General features: G+C 37.1%; 1 protein-coding gene across 1 annotated transcript; it reads left to right on the top strand.

Annotated features, from left to right (window-relative positions):
- Nucleotides 1-10,600: 10,600 nt before the first annotated feature.
- Nucleotides 10,601-13,829, top strand: LOC145999273 (uncharacterized). The gene is made up of 2 exons (XM_083136210.1): nt 10,601-10,636; nt 13,005-13,829. The coding sequence occupies exons 1-2, from the start codon at nt 10,601-10,603 to the stop codon at nt 13,827-13,829; spliced, it is 861 nt and encodes a 286-aa protein (XP_082992336.1).
- Nucleotides 13,830-15,307: the final 1,478 nt, after the last annotated feature.

Raw genomic sequence — 15,307 nt, forward strand, 5'->3', positions numbered from 1 at the left:
GGCAGTATAAAACAGCAGCAAATGGCGTACCTTTCTCAAATTGAGGATTCCTGTGGCAAGTCTCTCATATAATATGAAGGTTAGAATGAACGATGAAAAAGACTTTCGGAACAAACACAACTTCTATAAAGGATGCGAACCTAGGACACCGAGTTTTGTAGCGCGTCATGCTAACATTTGAGCCACAGAGCCGAACTGAAATACTTTGTAATTGGGCGAGTGATTCTCGACAGTAGTGGGATTTACAATAGGATGAGCACCACTTACAAGTGTAGAAAAGAAGAGGTTATTTGATTGAACAGCCCGATTTGCCTACACTTAAAACAATGGCAAGAGGGGCTTATACCCCAATTCTTCAGGTGTGATATGCTCTGAATTTTTAAGAATTTTGAATTCTAGTGTAGAAAAGATGAAGCCCCTCAGACAGATTTGCCCATACTTAAAACTATGGCAAGTTCCCATATCATCTTATTGTTTATAGTGTGTTTTTCTGTCAAAATCCCAGGAGACCTACTAGAGTGTGGTGCATAGCCCCATGGTTTTTATTGTCTTGTAAACAAGAGGCTCTGGGTTTAAGTCCTCATAAAATGTGAAGCCTCCCCTGATGGCAAAATGTTAATATTGTTACCTTGTAAACAAGAGGCTCGGGTTTGAGTCCTGATAAAATGTGTAAGATTGAAATACATGTGGTAAAATAATATGTCCACACGTGAGATTTTGAGAATAATTATTGCTAGTTGATATACAACTGATAGCTCCCAGATCTGAAACCTGGTAAAAAAGTGTTATACAACAGCATAAAAGAGCAAAATTATTTTATATTGGGGATCACCAGAGCCTAGTTACTGCTGTTATAATTGTTTTGGCATATTGTCCATAGTTCTGTTTTTTTGGACCAAGAAATGTTATATAAATAAACAACAAAAATGCCAAAACAAAAATATTGCAATCAGTGTAATAAAAATATATCTAGTTCTAATTGGTCTAGGCACCGGCATATTTGTGAGCCTAAGAAATGCAGAAAAGCTACTAAATTGTGCCCAAGATGCCATAAAATATTAAGCAAGGCATATTACAAATGGCATAAGTGTAATTCTTATGTACAGTCATCAATATTGCCCCCACAACCATCTACATCTGGTCTGAAAAGGAAGCATGAAGCACCTGTTAATGCTGGACCCGCAAAGCAGCCACGCTATGCACCCATCCATAGCAGTTTTAATGGCCAATTAAGAGATTACCGGTTTGAATCAGAGCCAAGATGTGGCATTAAGAATTTTTTGAACAGTGTAAATCCTGATGTGCAGGCAATTCTAAATGCACAAAATGGCTCTTATAAGCTGTCCCTCAAATTGTTTACACAATATAACAAACCAAATGGCACAAAATTTACACAGCCCCACATAACAGAAACTGTACCTGTATACTCAAATGCAAATTCAGACAAAATAATAAGCAGTTTGATAGACCAATTGAATATTAAACACTCTGAATTTGCAGCAAAAGAGTCAGGATGGAGCCTATGCGGTTCTCCACACAAGTTATATGTTAATATTTCTGAATTCAGCCCATTACAAGGATCTACATATCTGCCATTACCTGCCAATATTAAAAACAAAAGAGCCGTGGTCAATATTGAAAATAATGATGAGAAATGCTTTTTGTGGTGTATTTTAGCTGCTTTGTTTCCAGTTTCAAGAAATCCTCAGAGAATAAGTTATTATAAACAATATGAACAGAATTTTGATGAAGCAATGGAGGGTTTAGAATATCCAATGTCTGTTCAGAATATTGATAAATTTGAAAAAAAGGCCAGGAATATCAATGGCAAACAATTATCTATTAATGTATTTACTTGTTCTACTGGCCGTGGCAATTGCTTGATAGCACCTCTCAGAATCAGTACATTTGATGATGATTTTGCTGTTCCGATTGATCTGCTCTTAATTGAAGGGGATGGCATATATCATTACACTCTGATACATAATCTTGAAGCTTTAGTGAGAACACAACTAGACAAATCCAATACAATATTCAAGTTGTGCAGAAGATGTTTAACTGTATTTGATGGTCAAAAAATGGTGAATGGGGTTCGGGAAGTGAATGCAGAAATTGCTAAAAACAAGTTAATTGAACATTTAAAATACTGTGGCAACTATAAACCTGTTCATATGGTGATGCCAATGCCAAGTGAAAATGCAAAATTCAAAAAGTTTGAAGCCTTGTTGGAACACCCAGCATATATAGTCTGTGATTTTGAATCAAATCTCAAACCTCTTGCATTCTGTAGCCCAGAACCTGAGGAATCTTCAATTACAGCATATCAATTACATGAACCTTCCAGCTTTTATTATGTGATTGTACAGGATGGTGTTGTTAGTAAAAAAGATTCATACATGGGAGCAGATGCCATCAAAAAATTTGCACATAGAATAGAAAATGAGTGCCATGACATAGCATCTAATATCTTATTAAAATCAAAACCTATGTTGCCTTTAACAGAGAAACAGATTGAAGATTTCAACAATGCAGAAAAATGCCCGGTATGTGATTCTGAATTTTCAGATATAAATATCAAGGTGAAACACCATTCTCATACAGATGGTAAATTCAAAATGGCCCTGTGTAATAGCTGTAATATTAAGTTCCAGAGACCAAAATTTATCCCTATATTTTGCCATGGAGCATCCAAATATGATTTTCATCATCTGATCAGATATGAGGGGTTTGACAAGCAGAATTTAAATATTTTAGCTGAAAATGATGAGAAATATATTGCTATTAGCAAAATAATTAAAGTTAATGGTGTTCCTATTCACTTAAGATTTCTTGATTCATACAGAATTGTATCGGCTAGCCTGGCTACACTGGCCACTCAATTATATGATGATCAATTCAAAATCACATGTGCTTTGTTTCCAAATCAGGACCTGAAATTAATTAGGCGGAAGGGTGTATATCCATATGACTATGTTACAGATTTTTCTAAATTTGATGAGTGTGCTCTGCCACCACAAGAAGAGTTTTACAGCAAAATCAGAGGATCTGGAATCACTGATGATGATTATCACCATGCCCAATTGATGTGGAACAATTTAAAATGCCAGACATTTGGTGATTATCACATGGCATATTTAAAACTTGATGTGACCCTCTTAGCTGATATACTTCAAGCATTCAGAAAATCTTCTATGCAAAATTATAAGCTGGATCCAATGTATTTTTACAGTGCTCCGGGCCTAGCATGGTCTGCAATGTTTTTGAACACTAAAATGCAATTGGATCTGATCCAAGATCAAGACATGTATCTGTTTATGGAGCAATGTATAAGAGGGGGCATGGTGCAATGTTCTCAGAGCTAATAACAAATATATTCCTGATTATGATCCAGCATTGCCATCAAATTATATACTGTATGTGGATGCAAACAGCCTGTATGGTTATGCCATGATGGATAAACTGCCATATGCAGGGCTTGAATGGGTTGAAGATTTCAATATTGAAGATCTTAAGGATTTTGATGACAGTGACTATGGCCTCTTCTTAGTGGTTGATCTGACAATTCCTGATGATTTACACAACAAATTTTCTGATCTGCCAACAATTCCTGAGGTTAAGTGCTCACCTGGCTCTAAACAGAAGAAATTGATGATGACACTGGAGCCAAAACAGGGTTATGTCTTATATTACAAAAACCTCCAGTTCCTGATGCATCATGGTGTTCAAGTGACCAAAATTGGCAAAGTTTTGAGGTTCAGGCACTCAAGATGATTGAAACCATACATTGATACAAACACAGAGCTTCGAACATCTGCAAAAAGCCAATTTGATAAGGCCTTGTTTAAATTGATGGTCAATAGTAGTGCAGGTTGGAGAGTTCTGCAACATCTTCTGAGGATCGCCTTACTGGATTTGTGTCGTAAGGCATAATCCTCACAAGAGGGCGCAGTGTTGCCAACTCCTTACTCGAAAAAATCTCCAAAGGTTTTTGGGGTAAGCTAACCTAAAGCAAGGAGCTGGCAATTTTTTGCTCGCAGTGTTGCCAACACTGCGCCCGAAAGTAAAGCTCGGTGGGGCTTGCCTTAATGGATTTGTGTCGTAAGGCATAATCCTCACAAGAGGGCGCAGTGTTGCCAACTCCTTACTCGAAAAAATCACCAAGGTTTTTGGGGTAACCTAACCTAAAGCAAGGAGCTGGCAATTTTTGCTCGCAGTGTTGCCAACACTGCGCCCGAAAGTAAAGCTCGGTGGGGCTTGCCTTAATGGTTTGCTCTTGTAAGGCATAAACCCCCCCTATTTTCGGACGCAGTGTTACCAACATTTTACTCGAAAAAATCACCAAGGTTTTTTTGTCTAACCTAACCTAAAGCAAGGAGCTGGCAACCTTGCTTGAGGCTTGCCTTACAGTGCATAAAACAAGGTTGCCAACCTACTGGTACTTTTACCATGGCCTTTTACAAAAAAAAAGAGAGAGAGGAGAGAGAGAGAGGGAAGAGTTAAACAACCGACAGCCTACCTACAGCCTTTTTTTGTCTAACCTAACCTAAAGCAAGGAGCTGGCAACTTTGCTTGAGGTTTGCTTTACAGTGCATAAAGCAATTTTTGCCAACCTACATATACTAAACAAGGAGAGCCGGCAGTGCCGTAAAAGAGAGAGAGATGGTTGGATGGCAACACTACACGGGTTCAACGCCAGAAAGTAAAAATCGCCTTAATGGTTTTCTCTTGTAAGGCATGAGCTCATTACTGTTGCCAGCTATAGGTTTTTCTCGCAGTGTTACCAACTCCTACCTACACTTTTTTTTTTTTACTTGGCAAGGGCTAGAGAGAGAGAGAAAAACTTATAGCTGGCAACAGTAATGAGCGAATGCGCCATATCGTAATTTTTTAACTCTGGCAATGTTTGTATATCGTGACCTTTGTAAACCTCTCTCGGGGGAACGATGTGCCACACACACACACACACACACACACACACACACGCACACACACACACACACACGCGCGCGCGCGCGTATGTATTGTAACCCAAACAAACAAACAAACAAAATAATAATAATTGTTGTTTTTTAGGATTCCTGGCCCCCATAACCCCGCCAGGAGTGCGTGGTGCTCAACCAAAAAAGTAAAGGTTTTCCCGTACGGCCTTCGAACGTAAAATTGATTGACGTGGGGGGCGAATCTCTTTGGGGATGTTTTTCAATTTATATATTTACCCGTGCATACTATTTATTATTAATTTAGCCGTGTTCTGTTTGGCATCTATTTCGAGCAGTTTGCCCGGCGGTAAAGTCTTATTGTTTTTAAATTTTTTGATTTTTTTACGCAAGGCCATGATCTTGCGTATGCACGTGGCGTTTAGCGTGTCCTGTGAGAAATACACGTGAAGATCAGCTTCCGTGCAACCGGCTGGATTCGTGACGCCGCGATAAACATTAACTTCCGTGCCGGGCGCTTGAAAAAAACTATTTTTTATTGCGAATAACATAAAAGCGATAAACATTAACTTCCGTGCCGGGCGGAACGGACGTTCCAGTTACATTTGACATGTTTGACTAATCGCGAATCAACGTACGGAAGCCGTTGAAAGGGGAGAGGCCGGCTGCGACCATGATGCTCGGGTAGAGTGACGTAAAGTCCAATGTCAAAATAATCTCATTCTCTGTTCTGTTTTTGAGTGCCACGTTCATGTGAGGGTTACGGTGTACGTAACCCCCGACCAGCTTGTGATGATACTCGAGATGCTGCCGTGGGAAACACAAACATTGCTTGTTCTGCAACGCTTCGCTGAAATAGTAATGCGAGAGATGCCAGTTGAGTTTGTGCCCTCGAACCTGGTCCGCTCGCAACACGCTCTGGCAGCACAATTTGGGTCGCCCTAAACTCAGAGGCCTAGTGAGTTGGCAATACTGACACGACCTAGTTTTTGCTTATATTGTCACCGCAACCAAATGCGACGACGGGTGGAGAGAAGAGAGAGGGGGGAGATGACTTTCGTTTTCTGTGGAAACTTCTGTAGAGAAGAGTAATGTTTTTTTTTTTGCAACTGCACGCGATTATACAACTGTTTTGTGTGTGTTAAATTGCTAGCAGCTTTTGGTAGGTAAGTTTTTTTTTTTTTTTTTTTTTGCATGTGTGTGTAATAATTGCGAGTTGCGTTAGTGAACAGGAAGTGGTGTTTTGATTAAACATCGAAATTTACGCTAAACAAAAAAAAATATGAGCATACATAACGTGCGCTTGAAAAAACTATTTTTTATTGCGAATAACATAAAAACGAGGTAACAATCGGAGGGAGGGGAAGGGGACGATGATCATAATTATGCTAGTTTACTCATGGTGGATGGTATTGACGCGTGTACTCTGGGTTGGATTTGTTGTTTTAAGTCTACTTTATGCACAGTATTGTTAATCGAAACTGGACCTACAGTAAAATCCGCCGGGTATCGAACTTGGTGTTTTAAATTATACAAGTACACAGGGGGAAACTTTATTTTTTTAATTTGTTGATACTCTGGTTTGGATTTGTTTTTTTTATGTCTACTTTATGCACAGTAAAACTAATCGAAACTGGACCTACAGTCACCAAAAAAAGGGGGAGATTTTTCGATAACTCTTTTACTGTTTCCAACGTACTTAGGTTTTTTGATAGACGACAACGACGGAGTCATCAATGAGTAAACATCTGTGAACTCGGTGAACAAGTCAATTTTTTTTCAGTACGTCAATATTTTTTTTCTTATTTCTTAGTGAATGGGTTATGGATGACTTGCAACGACGAAGGCCTTCTAGCAACATGTACTTAGCTTATGCCTCTTCCACCGAACATTCAACACAAGAGGGCTGTGTTAAATATACAGAACAGCGATAACAAGTGTTTTTTTGGTGTATATTGGCTGCACTGCATCCTGTTTATTGCAAAAATAATCCACAGTAAATTGGATATTACAAAAATACGAGTCCGAGTTTTGAAAGTGTAATGTCTGGCATCGAATACCCGGTGACTATTTCTGATACATCAAAATTCGAAACACGAGCACGAGATGCAGAAGGAAAACGCTTAATCATCAACGTGTATTCCTATACGTTGGATAAACATGTCGTGCATCCCCGTCAGGATAAGCGATGTCGACGATGATGATGCTCGTGTGATTAATCTTCTTCTAATTTCAAACGACAGTGTTCACCATTACTGTCTCAGGAATATTATGCTTTTTTTTCTCTATAAAAAAGAGAGATTTGTGTTGATTGTTTAGTTAAAAAGAATTTCCTAATTATTTGTTTTTTGTTACAAGAATTGTTTGAATTTCAAACATTCCTAAGTGTTTGCTTAAAGATTGATGCATTAACCTGTTAAGAATGTCACATTAATAATACCGACTCGGAAATGTCATGTCCTCTTCCTCTATAAAAAGTCATATAAATGTGCTAATTGGTTGGTTAGGGGGGGATTTTTTGATTAGTAAATTGAGGTTATAAATACGTACGTATAAAGGTTTTGCTAATATGGAATGCTAAAGCTTAGTACTTGGCTCTCTCAGAGATTCGAATTCTATTAGGTTAAACAGCATAGAAATTTCACAGCAAGAATTCTCATATTTACTGACGATATTCTTAACAACCTGTGTTTTGATTCCACTACAAAAACTGTATACAAAATATGCAGTCCCTAGAATAAAATGGATGAGACTTATGAACCTCGACCTATACAGTTGTACAATCTGGCAATGAATAGATGTTGTTTTTTTTATTAAGCATAGCAGAGTGTTTTCGCTTATTTTAATATCAGGCAACAATGTTAGAAAGTGGCCCCAAGAATAAAATTTAAAATCACTAATGTGATATGAACTTTTTTACTTGTGTGTATTTGAATATGAAAGTAAAATATTTTGAATAATTGAGGGGGACAATTACAAGTAAGCTTGCAATGGTATTGGGAGGTGTCACGAGTTCAAATTTTAGACGATTTCTGTTAATCTGCTAAGGCGATATCAGTACGAAAAAATTTGTAAAAAAAAAAGAAGAGGCTAATGGCAACGATGAGGATGAATAATGATAATTATGATGAAATTGATGTGTAACACTTAGAAAATAAAAACTTCAATGTGTATTGCACCAACAACTACAATTGCCCCCCTCCCCCCAAAATACAAGGTAGTTAACAGAGGTGTGTATATTTGTTGGTTTACGAGTCTGAGGGCTTAAGTTAGTATATTCACTATAGCTATACATATTAAAAAAAATGAAATGACCTGAGCAATAAAATATAACAATACCGATTCTGGCTTTTTTTGTCGGATGACGTAGTGGTAACGTTTGTTGCAATCACACCTCTGATGGTGTATAAAACTTAAATGTTTTACGTAGCATGAAATATTGTTAATGGGAATGTGTTGTTTCTAATGTTAAATATAGAAAGCAGATAACAAGAAAAAAGAAGAAAAGAAATAATGTTGCAGGTAGATACGGAGCCTCAGCCCAAACACATATATGATCAGACAGGATGTCAACGATGCATTCATAACTAACATGTGATTATTCAAAAATTGAAATAGTACAGTAAAAAACAACTAACTAACTAACTCTCTATGTTTTTTTTTAAACCGGCACGAATGGAAGGAATAAAGGAGATTTTTACAGGAATCTTGTTGGGAAACCTGATGGTAAAGGACCAAAACGAACATGGAGATGAATCTAAAAGAAATCTGTAAAGATTGGAATAGAATATATATAAATTTTGCTCAGGATAAGTACAAATTGAACTGTAACTACGAATTTTCAGAATCAAGAGTGCTAGAGAATTAATTAATTAATTAATATTTAATATAATGAAGGTGGTAATATAGTATTCTTATTGAGAAGAGAATTTCTAAAAAACTTATTTTTCCTCGTACGTTTACTAATAGCAGTTACATTTGACATGTTTGACTAATCGCGAATCAACGTACGGAAGCCGTTGGAAGCAGTTTGAAGACTGAAATGGCTATGGAAGGACACTTATTATAATGTTAATATCTTAGTATAATGTTTTGAGAATTGCTTCTCGATAATGTTTGGTATATAATTTAATCTGTTGTTAGATAAAATACATAATTATCAGAATTTAAGGATGGAAAATATGAAGAGCGAATGAATGATACGTTTGACTAATCGTGAAGATAAGTATCACAGTACGTTTTATCGTTTCTTATATAAACGTTGAAACGTTTAAGAACGTATAAGAACGTTTACTGAAACGTTTCAACGACAATGATACTGACATAATTGATGAATGTGTACTGACAAAAAAAAAAAAAAAAAAAAAAACATGATGTAGCGCGCTGTGCCCCGATAACATAGTGCTAACAACGTCGCCTTGTAATGAAGGGGCACTGGGATCGATACCCGGTGGAGGGACATAGTGGCTCGAAACCCATTTTAGGTAGGGTTTAAACTGTAGGTTTATTTTCGATAGCGTATTGTTGAGTCTTAAATCCACCAAAAGTCCATAACAAAAGGCATTGTTTCAACGTATGTTGAATGTATAATTGCAATTAATTGTGAAAAATTAATCCTTGAGAAAATATAAATTTGTAATTCTGTTTAACAATAAGATACTTCACTTTACTTTACATCTATTCACTAGAGCATAAAAATAAAACTTGAAAATTCATTTCCAAATGACCAATCTCTTATTCATATCTTTTAAGTATGTGAGTGTGTGTGTTTTCTGAAATCTGGCAAAGTAGGACTAATACGAGGGTCACTATTTATATCTTGAGCCTAACAAAAGCAGTTTTTCCAATCTTCTTGAGACACCTACATAATATGGTTTTTGAACGCATCAACTGCGTCTTCCGCCGACATTCGGGAACAAGAAGAAGTCATTGGGTGCCAAATCAGGACTGTACGGCGGATGACCCATCAATTCGATTTTTTGACTGTTCATAAAGTCGGTTGTTAGACGAGATGTGTGACAGCTGGCATTGTCTTGATGAAGAATGATCCGACGGCGTTTGTTTGTTTTCCGTATTTGACCGAAGACCTCTGGCAAACAAATTGTTGTGTACCATTCAAAGTTGACCGTTCTACGTTCCTCTAAAGGCACAGTTGCCACATGACCAGTTTTCCCAAAAAAAAACAGGCGACCATTTGTTTCGATGTGCTTCGAGCGCGAACAACTTTTGTTGGATTGGTTTCATCTTGAAACACCCATACAGTCGACTGCTGTTTACGTTCCGGCTCATATGCATATATTCATGATTCGTCACCTGTTACAATCTTATATACGTCTTTTGAAGCACCACGATTGTATTTATTGAGCATATGTTTGCACCAATTGACGCGAGCGTCTTTTTGAGTTTTTGTCAAATTGTGTGGGATCCAACGAGAACATACCTTTCTCACAGCTAAATGATCATGTAATATTTTATATATGCTGGTGGAACTAATGCCTATGGTTGCCTCAATCTCACAGTATGTCACATGACGATCTTGCAGTATTAGGTTTTGCACAGCATCAATGTTTTCTTGGACAACAACTGATTTTGGACGACCTTCGCGAATCTCGTCGGTGAGCGAATGGCGGCCATGATTAAATTCGTTATACCAGCGTTTCACAATGGCAAAGGATGCGGCTTCATCGCCAAATGTGGAAGTAAGTTGATCGATGCACTCTTGTCTTGATAATCCACGTCGAAAATCGTAAAAAATCATCGCAAGAAAATGTTCTCGAGTTAATTCCATTTTATTGTTGTCGCGCAATCTCCAAGGCAACATAAACAACACAAATCAAGCTATTGAAAAAACATTTGAAGTACGTTATGGTCAATAATGCCAGACGATTCCGTGCAAACATCAAATCGGGCCTAACTTCAATCAGTGTTGCCAAGGCTCAAAATATAAATAGTGGCCCTCGTAATGTATTCACTTCATAAGTGTCTATTACATAACAGAAAGCATCATTGGGTATTCAATATCAGACGAATAGCGAATTCCATGGGAATTTTTCTGCGAGTTCGTGGATGTGAGTTCAGCTCTCAACGACAAATGGTTTTGGTTTGACCCGCGTTAATGTCATTGGTGTTTCCTTTGTGTTTGTTTCTATATCACAGTATTTTTTTTCCTATAGTTTCGGTGTCCTATTTTTTTACCAACTTATGTAAGATTTGTTTAAAATTAAGGATCATGATAAATATACGATGAAAGGCAAGGCAAAGTTAATAACCCGGAAAAGACAAATTGAAACTTATACTGTACTTAGTTGAAAGGACAATTGGTCATTCTTTATTACAATTATAGAAATAACTTGATCGAAATACTTGGTTTTCTTTTACATACATTTTTGTAATTTTTTTTGTGCACCTTTCCATTCCTACGTGAACAGGTAGCCTAAAAATAAAAACTCGGCATGATTTCCTTCAATTCATTATTACAGTATAGATCTTCCATGATTCTCGTGGCTTATGATGCATAGAACTAACAATTAAGGATTTTTCTTTGTTGTTCTTGTATATTGATTTAACAAATCTAGTCACCTTATAATTCCATTAACTAAAACTGGTTGGAATGATTTCTCCATTCGCATGGACGTCCGGAAGGGAGGGGCCAAGCGGGGCCACGCCACCCGGAAATGAAAGTCAATGAAAAAGTACATATTTCACGCATATAATTTCATTTCAGTCTTAGTAATATATGTTAATTATTGTAAGGGCGTTGCAGGAACATGATAACGTGAAACTGAAGAATTTTTTTAAAGGGAGTAATACTATTTTTTTGGGGTGTTTCTGCCTCATTATTATTGTCCCCCCTCGCTTAGAAAAATACCATGCTTGTCCCTTCCTGGAAAAAATCGTGAAGACGTCCATGTATCAGCGGCGTTAAAAAAAAATCATTAAATGTCCATATATCACCGTTGACCAGTGGCGTACGGTGCTAAATCAGGCAGGGGAACAGGTGACCTGCACTTGCCTATCCTTCCCATACCTGTCGTAATAAAATACAGTAGACCAAGTATAATTCAACCCTTACTAAAATGAACCAAATAAATATACGATACATATGTTACAAATTGTCAGAAGTGACATACATGAAGCACGTTAAAATTATGACAATAACGTTGTTAAAGCAAATATGATATAATGTAAACAAAATTTTAAAACAAAATTCTTGATGCACAAAAATGAAAAAAATAATGGAAGCAATTTATGAGTGATCAGAGGGAAAGAAATGTTTTGTCGAAACCTGTTTCATCTCTCCATTTGTAGATTAAGTTGACATTTTTTTTTGTAGAGTTGAGTATTCTTGTAATTCAAACGTCCTCAATGCAATAATAACATTCAGATGGCCGAGTTTTTTCATGCTAGATTTGTAAAAATTGTGATAAAACCCGAACTGTTCCAAACTCCCTTTTCAGGAACAAACAAGGCAACAACAATTTGCCGCTGGAAGAGAATCCAGTTAATCATTTTACAGAGTTCTAGTAAATTGTTTAAAAATGCCTTGTGTATGATTTCGTTTTAGTTTTTAATCCAGTTAGGATAAGTGTTGGTTTGCTGTCTTGTGTCTTTTCTGTAAAGTTCAATGAACTAAAAGCTTTCCTCTTCAGCCGGTCGATCATTCAACTAGAAGAGGTGAGACAAGAAACTCTCTCACCCGTGTGCTGGGTCGGAAACGCCCCATAAAACACGACCTCGCCGAAAAATCAAGAGTGATATAGACGAGTTCGATAAGTGTGTTGTTAGGCGTGTTGTGCACGAATTTCACATTACGGATGGAGAAAGGCCAACGTTAGAAGGTATCCGAAGGGTTTTGAAACAAAGAATAGGGTTCGAAGGCAGTGTCTGGTGTGTGCGCAAGATAATACGTGATCTAGGGTTTAAGTGGAAAAAAGCAGAAAATAATAGACAACTGCTTATAGAAAAGGACGAAATAAGAAGTTTACGTTCATCTTACCTCAAAGCCATAAAAATCTTTCGTCGACAAGGGCGACCCATTGTTTACGTTGACGAGACTCATTTTCACAGCTCGACAACAAAGAAAGAAGCTTGGATGGAACCGCGGCTGGCGTCAAAGCACCGGTGTCTAAAGGGCAACGTGTAATTGTTGTCCATGCTGGCGGCGAAGAGAGTTTTGTTCCAGGTGCACTGTTAACGTTCAAATCTGGAAAGTCTTCTGGCGATTACCACCATGATATGAATGCCCAAAATTTTGAGAAGTGGCTACGAGAGAAGTTGATCCCAAATTTGACACCAAACAGTGTGGTTGTTGTTGACAACGCCTCATACCATAACATACAAATAAATCCTGCACCTTCTTCCTCCTCCCGAAAAGATACTATGATTCAGTGGCTAGTTCAAAACAACATCCTCTTTGACGCACACATGTTCAAATCAGAATTGTATTCGTTGGTGAAACTTAACAAACCCCGTTTGAAGATGTTCAAAATTGATTCCATCTTAGCAGAATACGGTCATTCTGTTGTACGTTTACCGCCATACCACCCAGATCTTAACCCGATAGAACTGATATGGACAGACATGAAACAATACATTTCGAAAAAGAACGTGAAGTTTACTGTGGAATCAGCTACTAATTTGTGCACAGAATTTGTAGCCACGTTACCACTTTCAGCGTGGGAAAAAGTGTCAAATCACGTTAAAAATATTGAGGATAAATATCTCAAGGCAGAACCGTTAATCGATAGTGCAACAGAGAGACTCATTATCAATATTGCCGACGACAGTGATTCTGACGTTGATAGTCCCTTGGAAGATGATAGCTCCTTGGAAGATCATCCCATCAACGAGGATGACATGAGTGGCATAGAAGACATAACCGATAGCGACTAAACTTTATAGTGCAGGTATGCTCTTAATTCACTATCTTAACATCTCACTTCTTGCGTATTTTTTTTTACTGTAAAAACCTATTTTTTTGATGAACTTCAATTTCTTGCTTACTTTTCTTCTCGTTCTGCGTAAACAGTTTGGCCCGTATGCACTGCCAACCCTGCTTCCGTGCAACCCTCCCCTACGTATGGCTTGGGCGTGAGGTCGCGAGGAGTTTTTTGTTTTGTTTATTCTACTTATACAACATTCTCAGCCCTACGCTCTAGGGATGTGCAAGACAGGATTATTTTGGTCGTTTCAACAAACGTTGAAACGTTTCAGTAAACGTTCTTATACGTTCTCAAACGTTTCAACGTTTATATAAGAAACGATAAAACGTACTGTGATACTTATCTTCACGATTAGTCAAACGTATCATTCATTCGCTCTTCATATTTTCCATCCTTAAATTCTGATAATTATGTATTTTATCTAACAACAGATTAAATTATATACCAAACATTATCGAGAAGCAATTCTCAAAACATTATACTAAGATATTAACATTATAATAAGTGTCCTTCCATAGCCATTTCAGTCTTCAAACTGCTTCCAACGGCTTCCGTACGTTGATTCGCGATTAGTCAAACATGTCAAATGTAACTGCTATTAGTAAACGTACGAGGAAAAATAAGTTTTTTAGAAATTCTCTTCTCAATAAGAATACTATATTACTACCTTCATTATATTAAGTATTAATTAATTAATTAATTAATTCTCTAGCACTCTTGATTCTGAAAATTCGTAGTTACAGTTCAATTTGTACTTATCCTGAGCAAAATTTATATATATTCTATTCCAATCTTTACAGATTTCTTTTAGATTCATCTCCATGTTCGTTTTGGTCCTTTACCATCAGGTTTCCCAACAAGATTCCTGTAAAAATCTCCTTTATTCCTTCCATTCGTGCCGGTTTAAAAAAAAACATAGAGAGTTAGTTAGTTAGTTGTTTTTTACTGTACTATTTCAATTTTTGAATAATCACATGTTAGTTATGAATGCATCGTTGACATCCTGTCTGATCATATATGTGTTTGGGCTGAGGCTCCGTATCTACCTGCAACATTATTTCTTTTCTTCTTTTTTCTTGTTATCTGCTTTCTATATTTAACATTAGAAAAAACACATTCCCATTAACAATATTTCATGTTATGCAAAACATTTAAGTTTTATACACCATCAGAGGTGTGATTGCAACAAACGTTACCACTACGTCATCCGACAAAAAAAGCCAGAATCGGTATTGTTATATTTTATTGCTCAGGTCATTTCATTTTTTTAATATGTATAGCTATAGTGAATATACTAACTTAAGCCCTCAGACTCGTAAACCAACAAATATACACACCTCTGTTAACTGCCTTGTATTTTGGGGGAGGGGGACAATTGTTGTTGTTGGTGCAATACACTTTGAAGTTTTTGTTTTCTAAGTGCCACAC

Source organism: Lepisma saccharinum, chromosome 15 (assembly GCF_977018435.1).
Source record: "Lepisma saccharinum chromosome 15, izLepSacc3.1, whole genome shotgun sequence".
NCBI lineage: Eukaryota > Metazoa > Arthropoda > Insecta > Zygentoma > Lepismatidae > Lepisma > Lepisma saccharinum.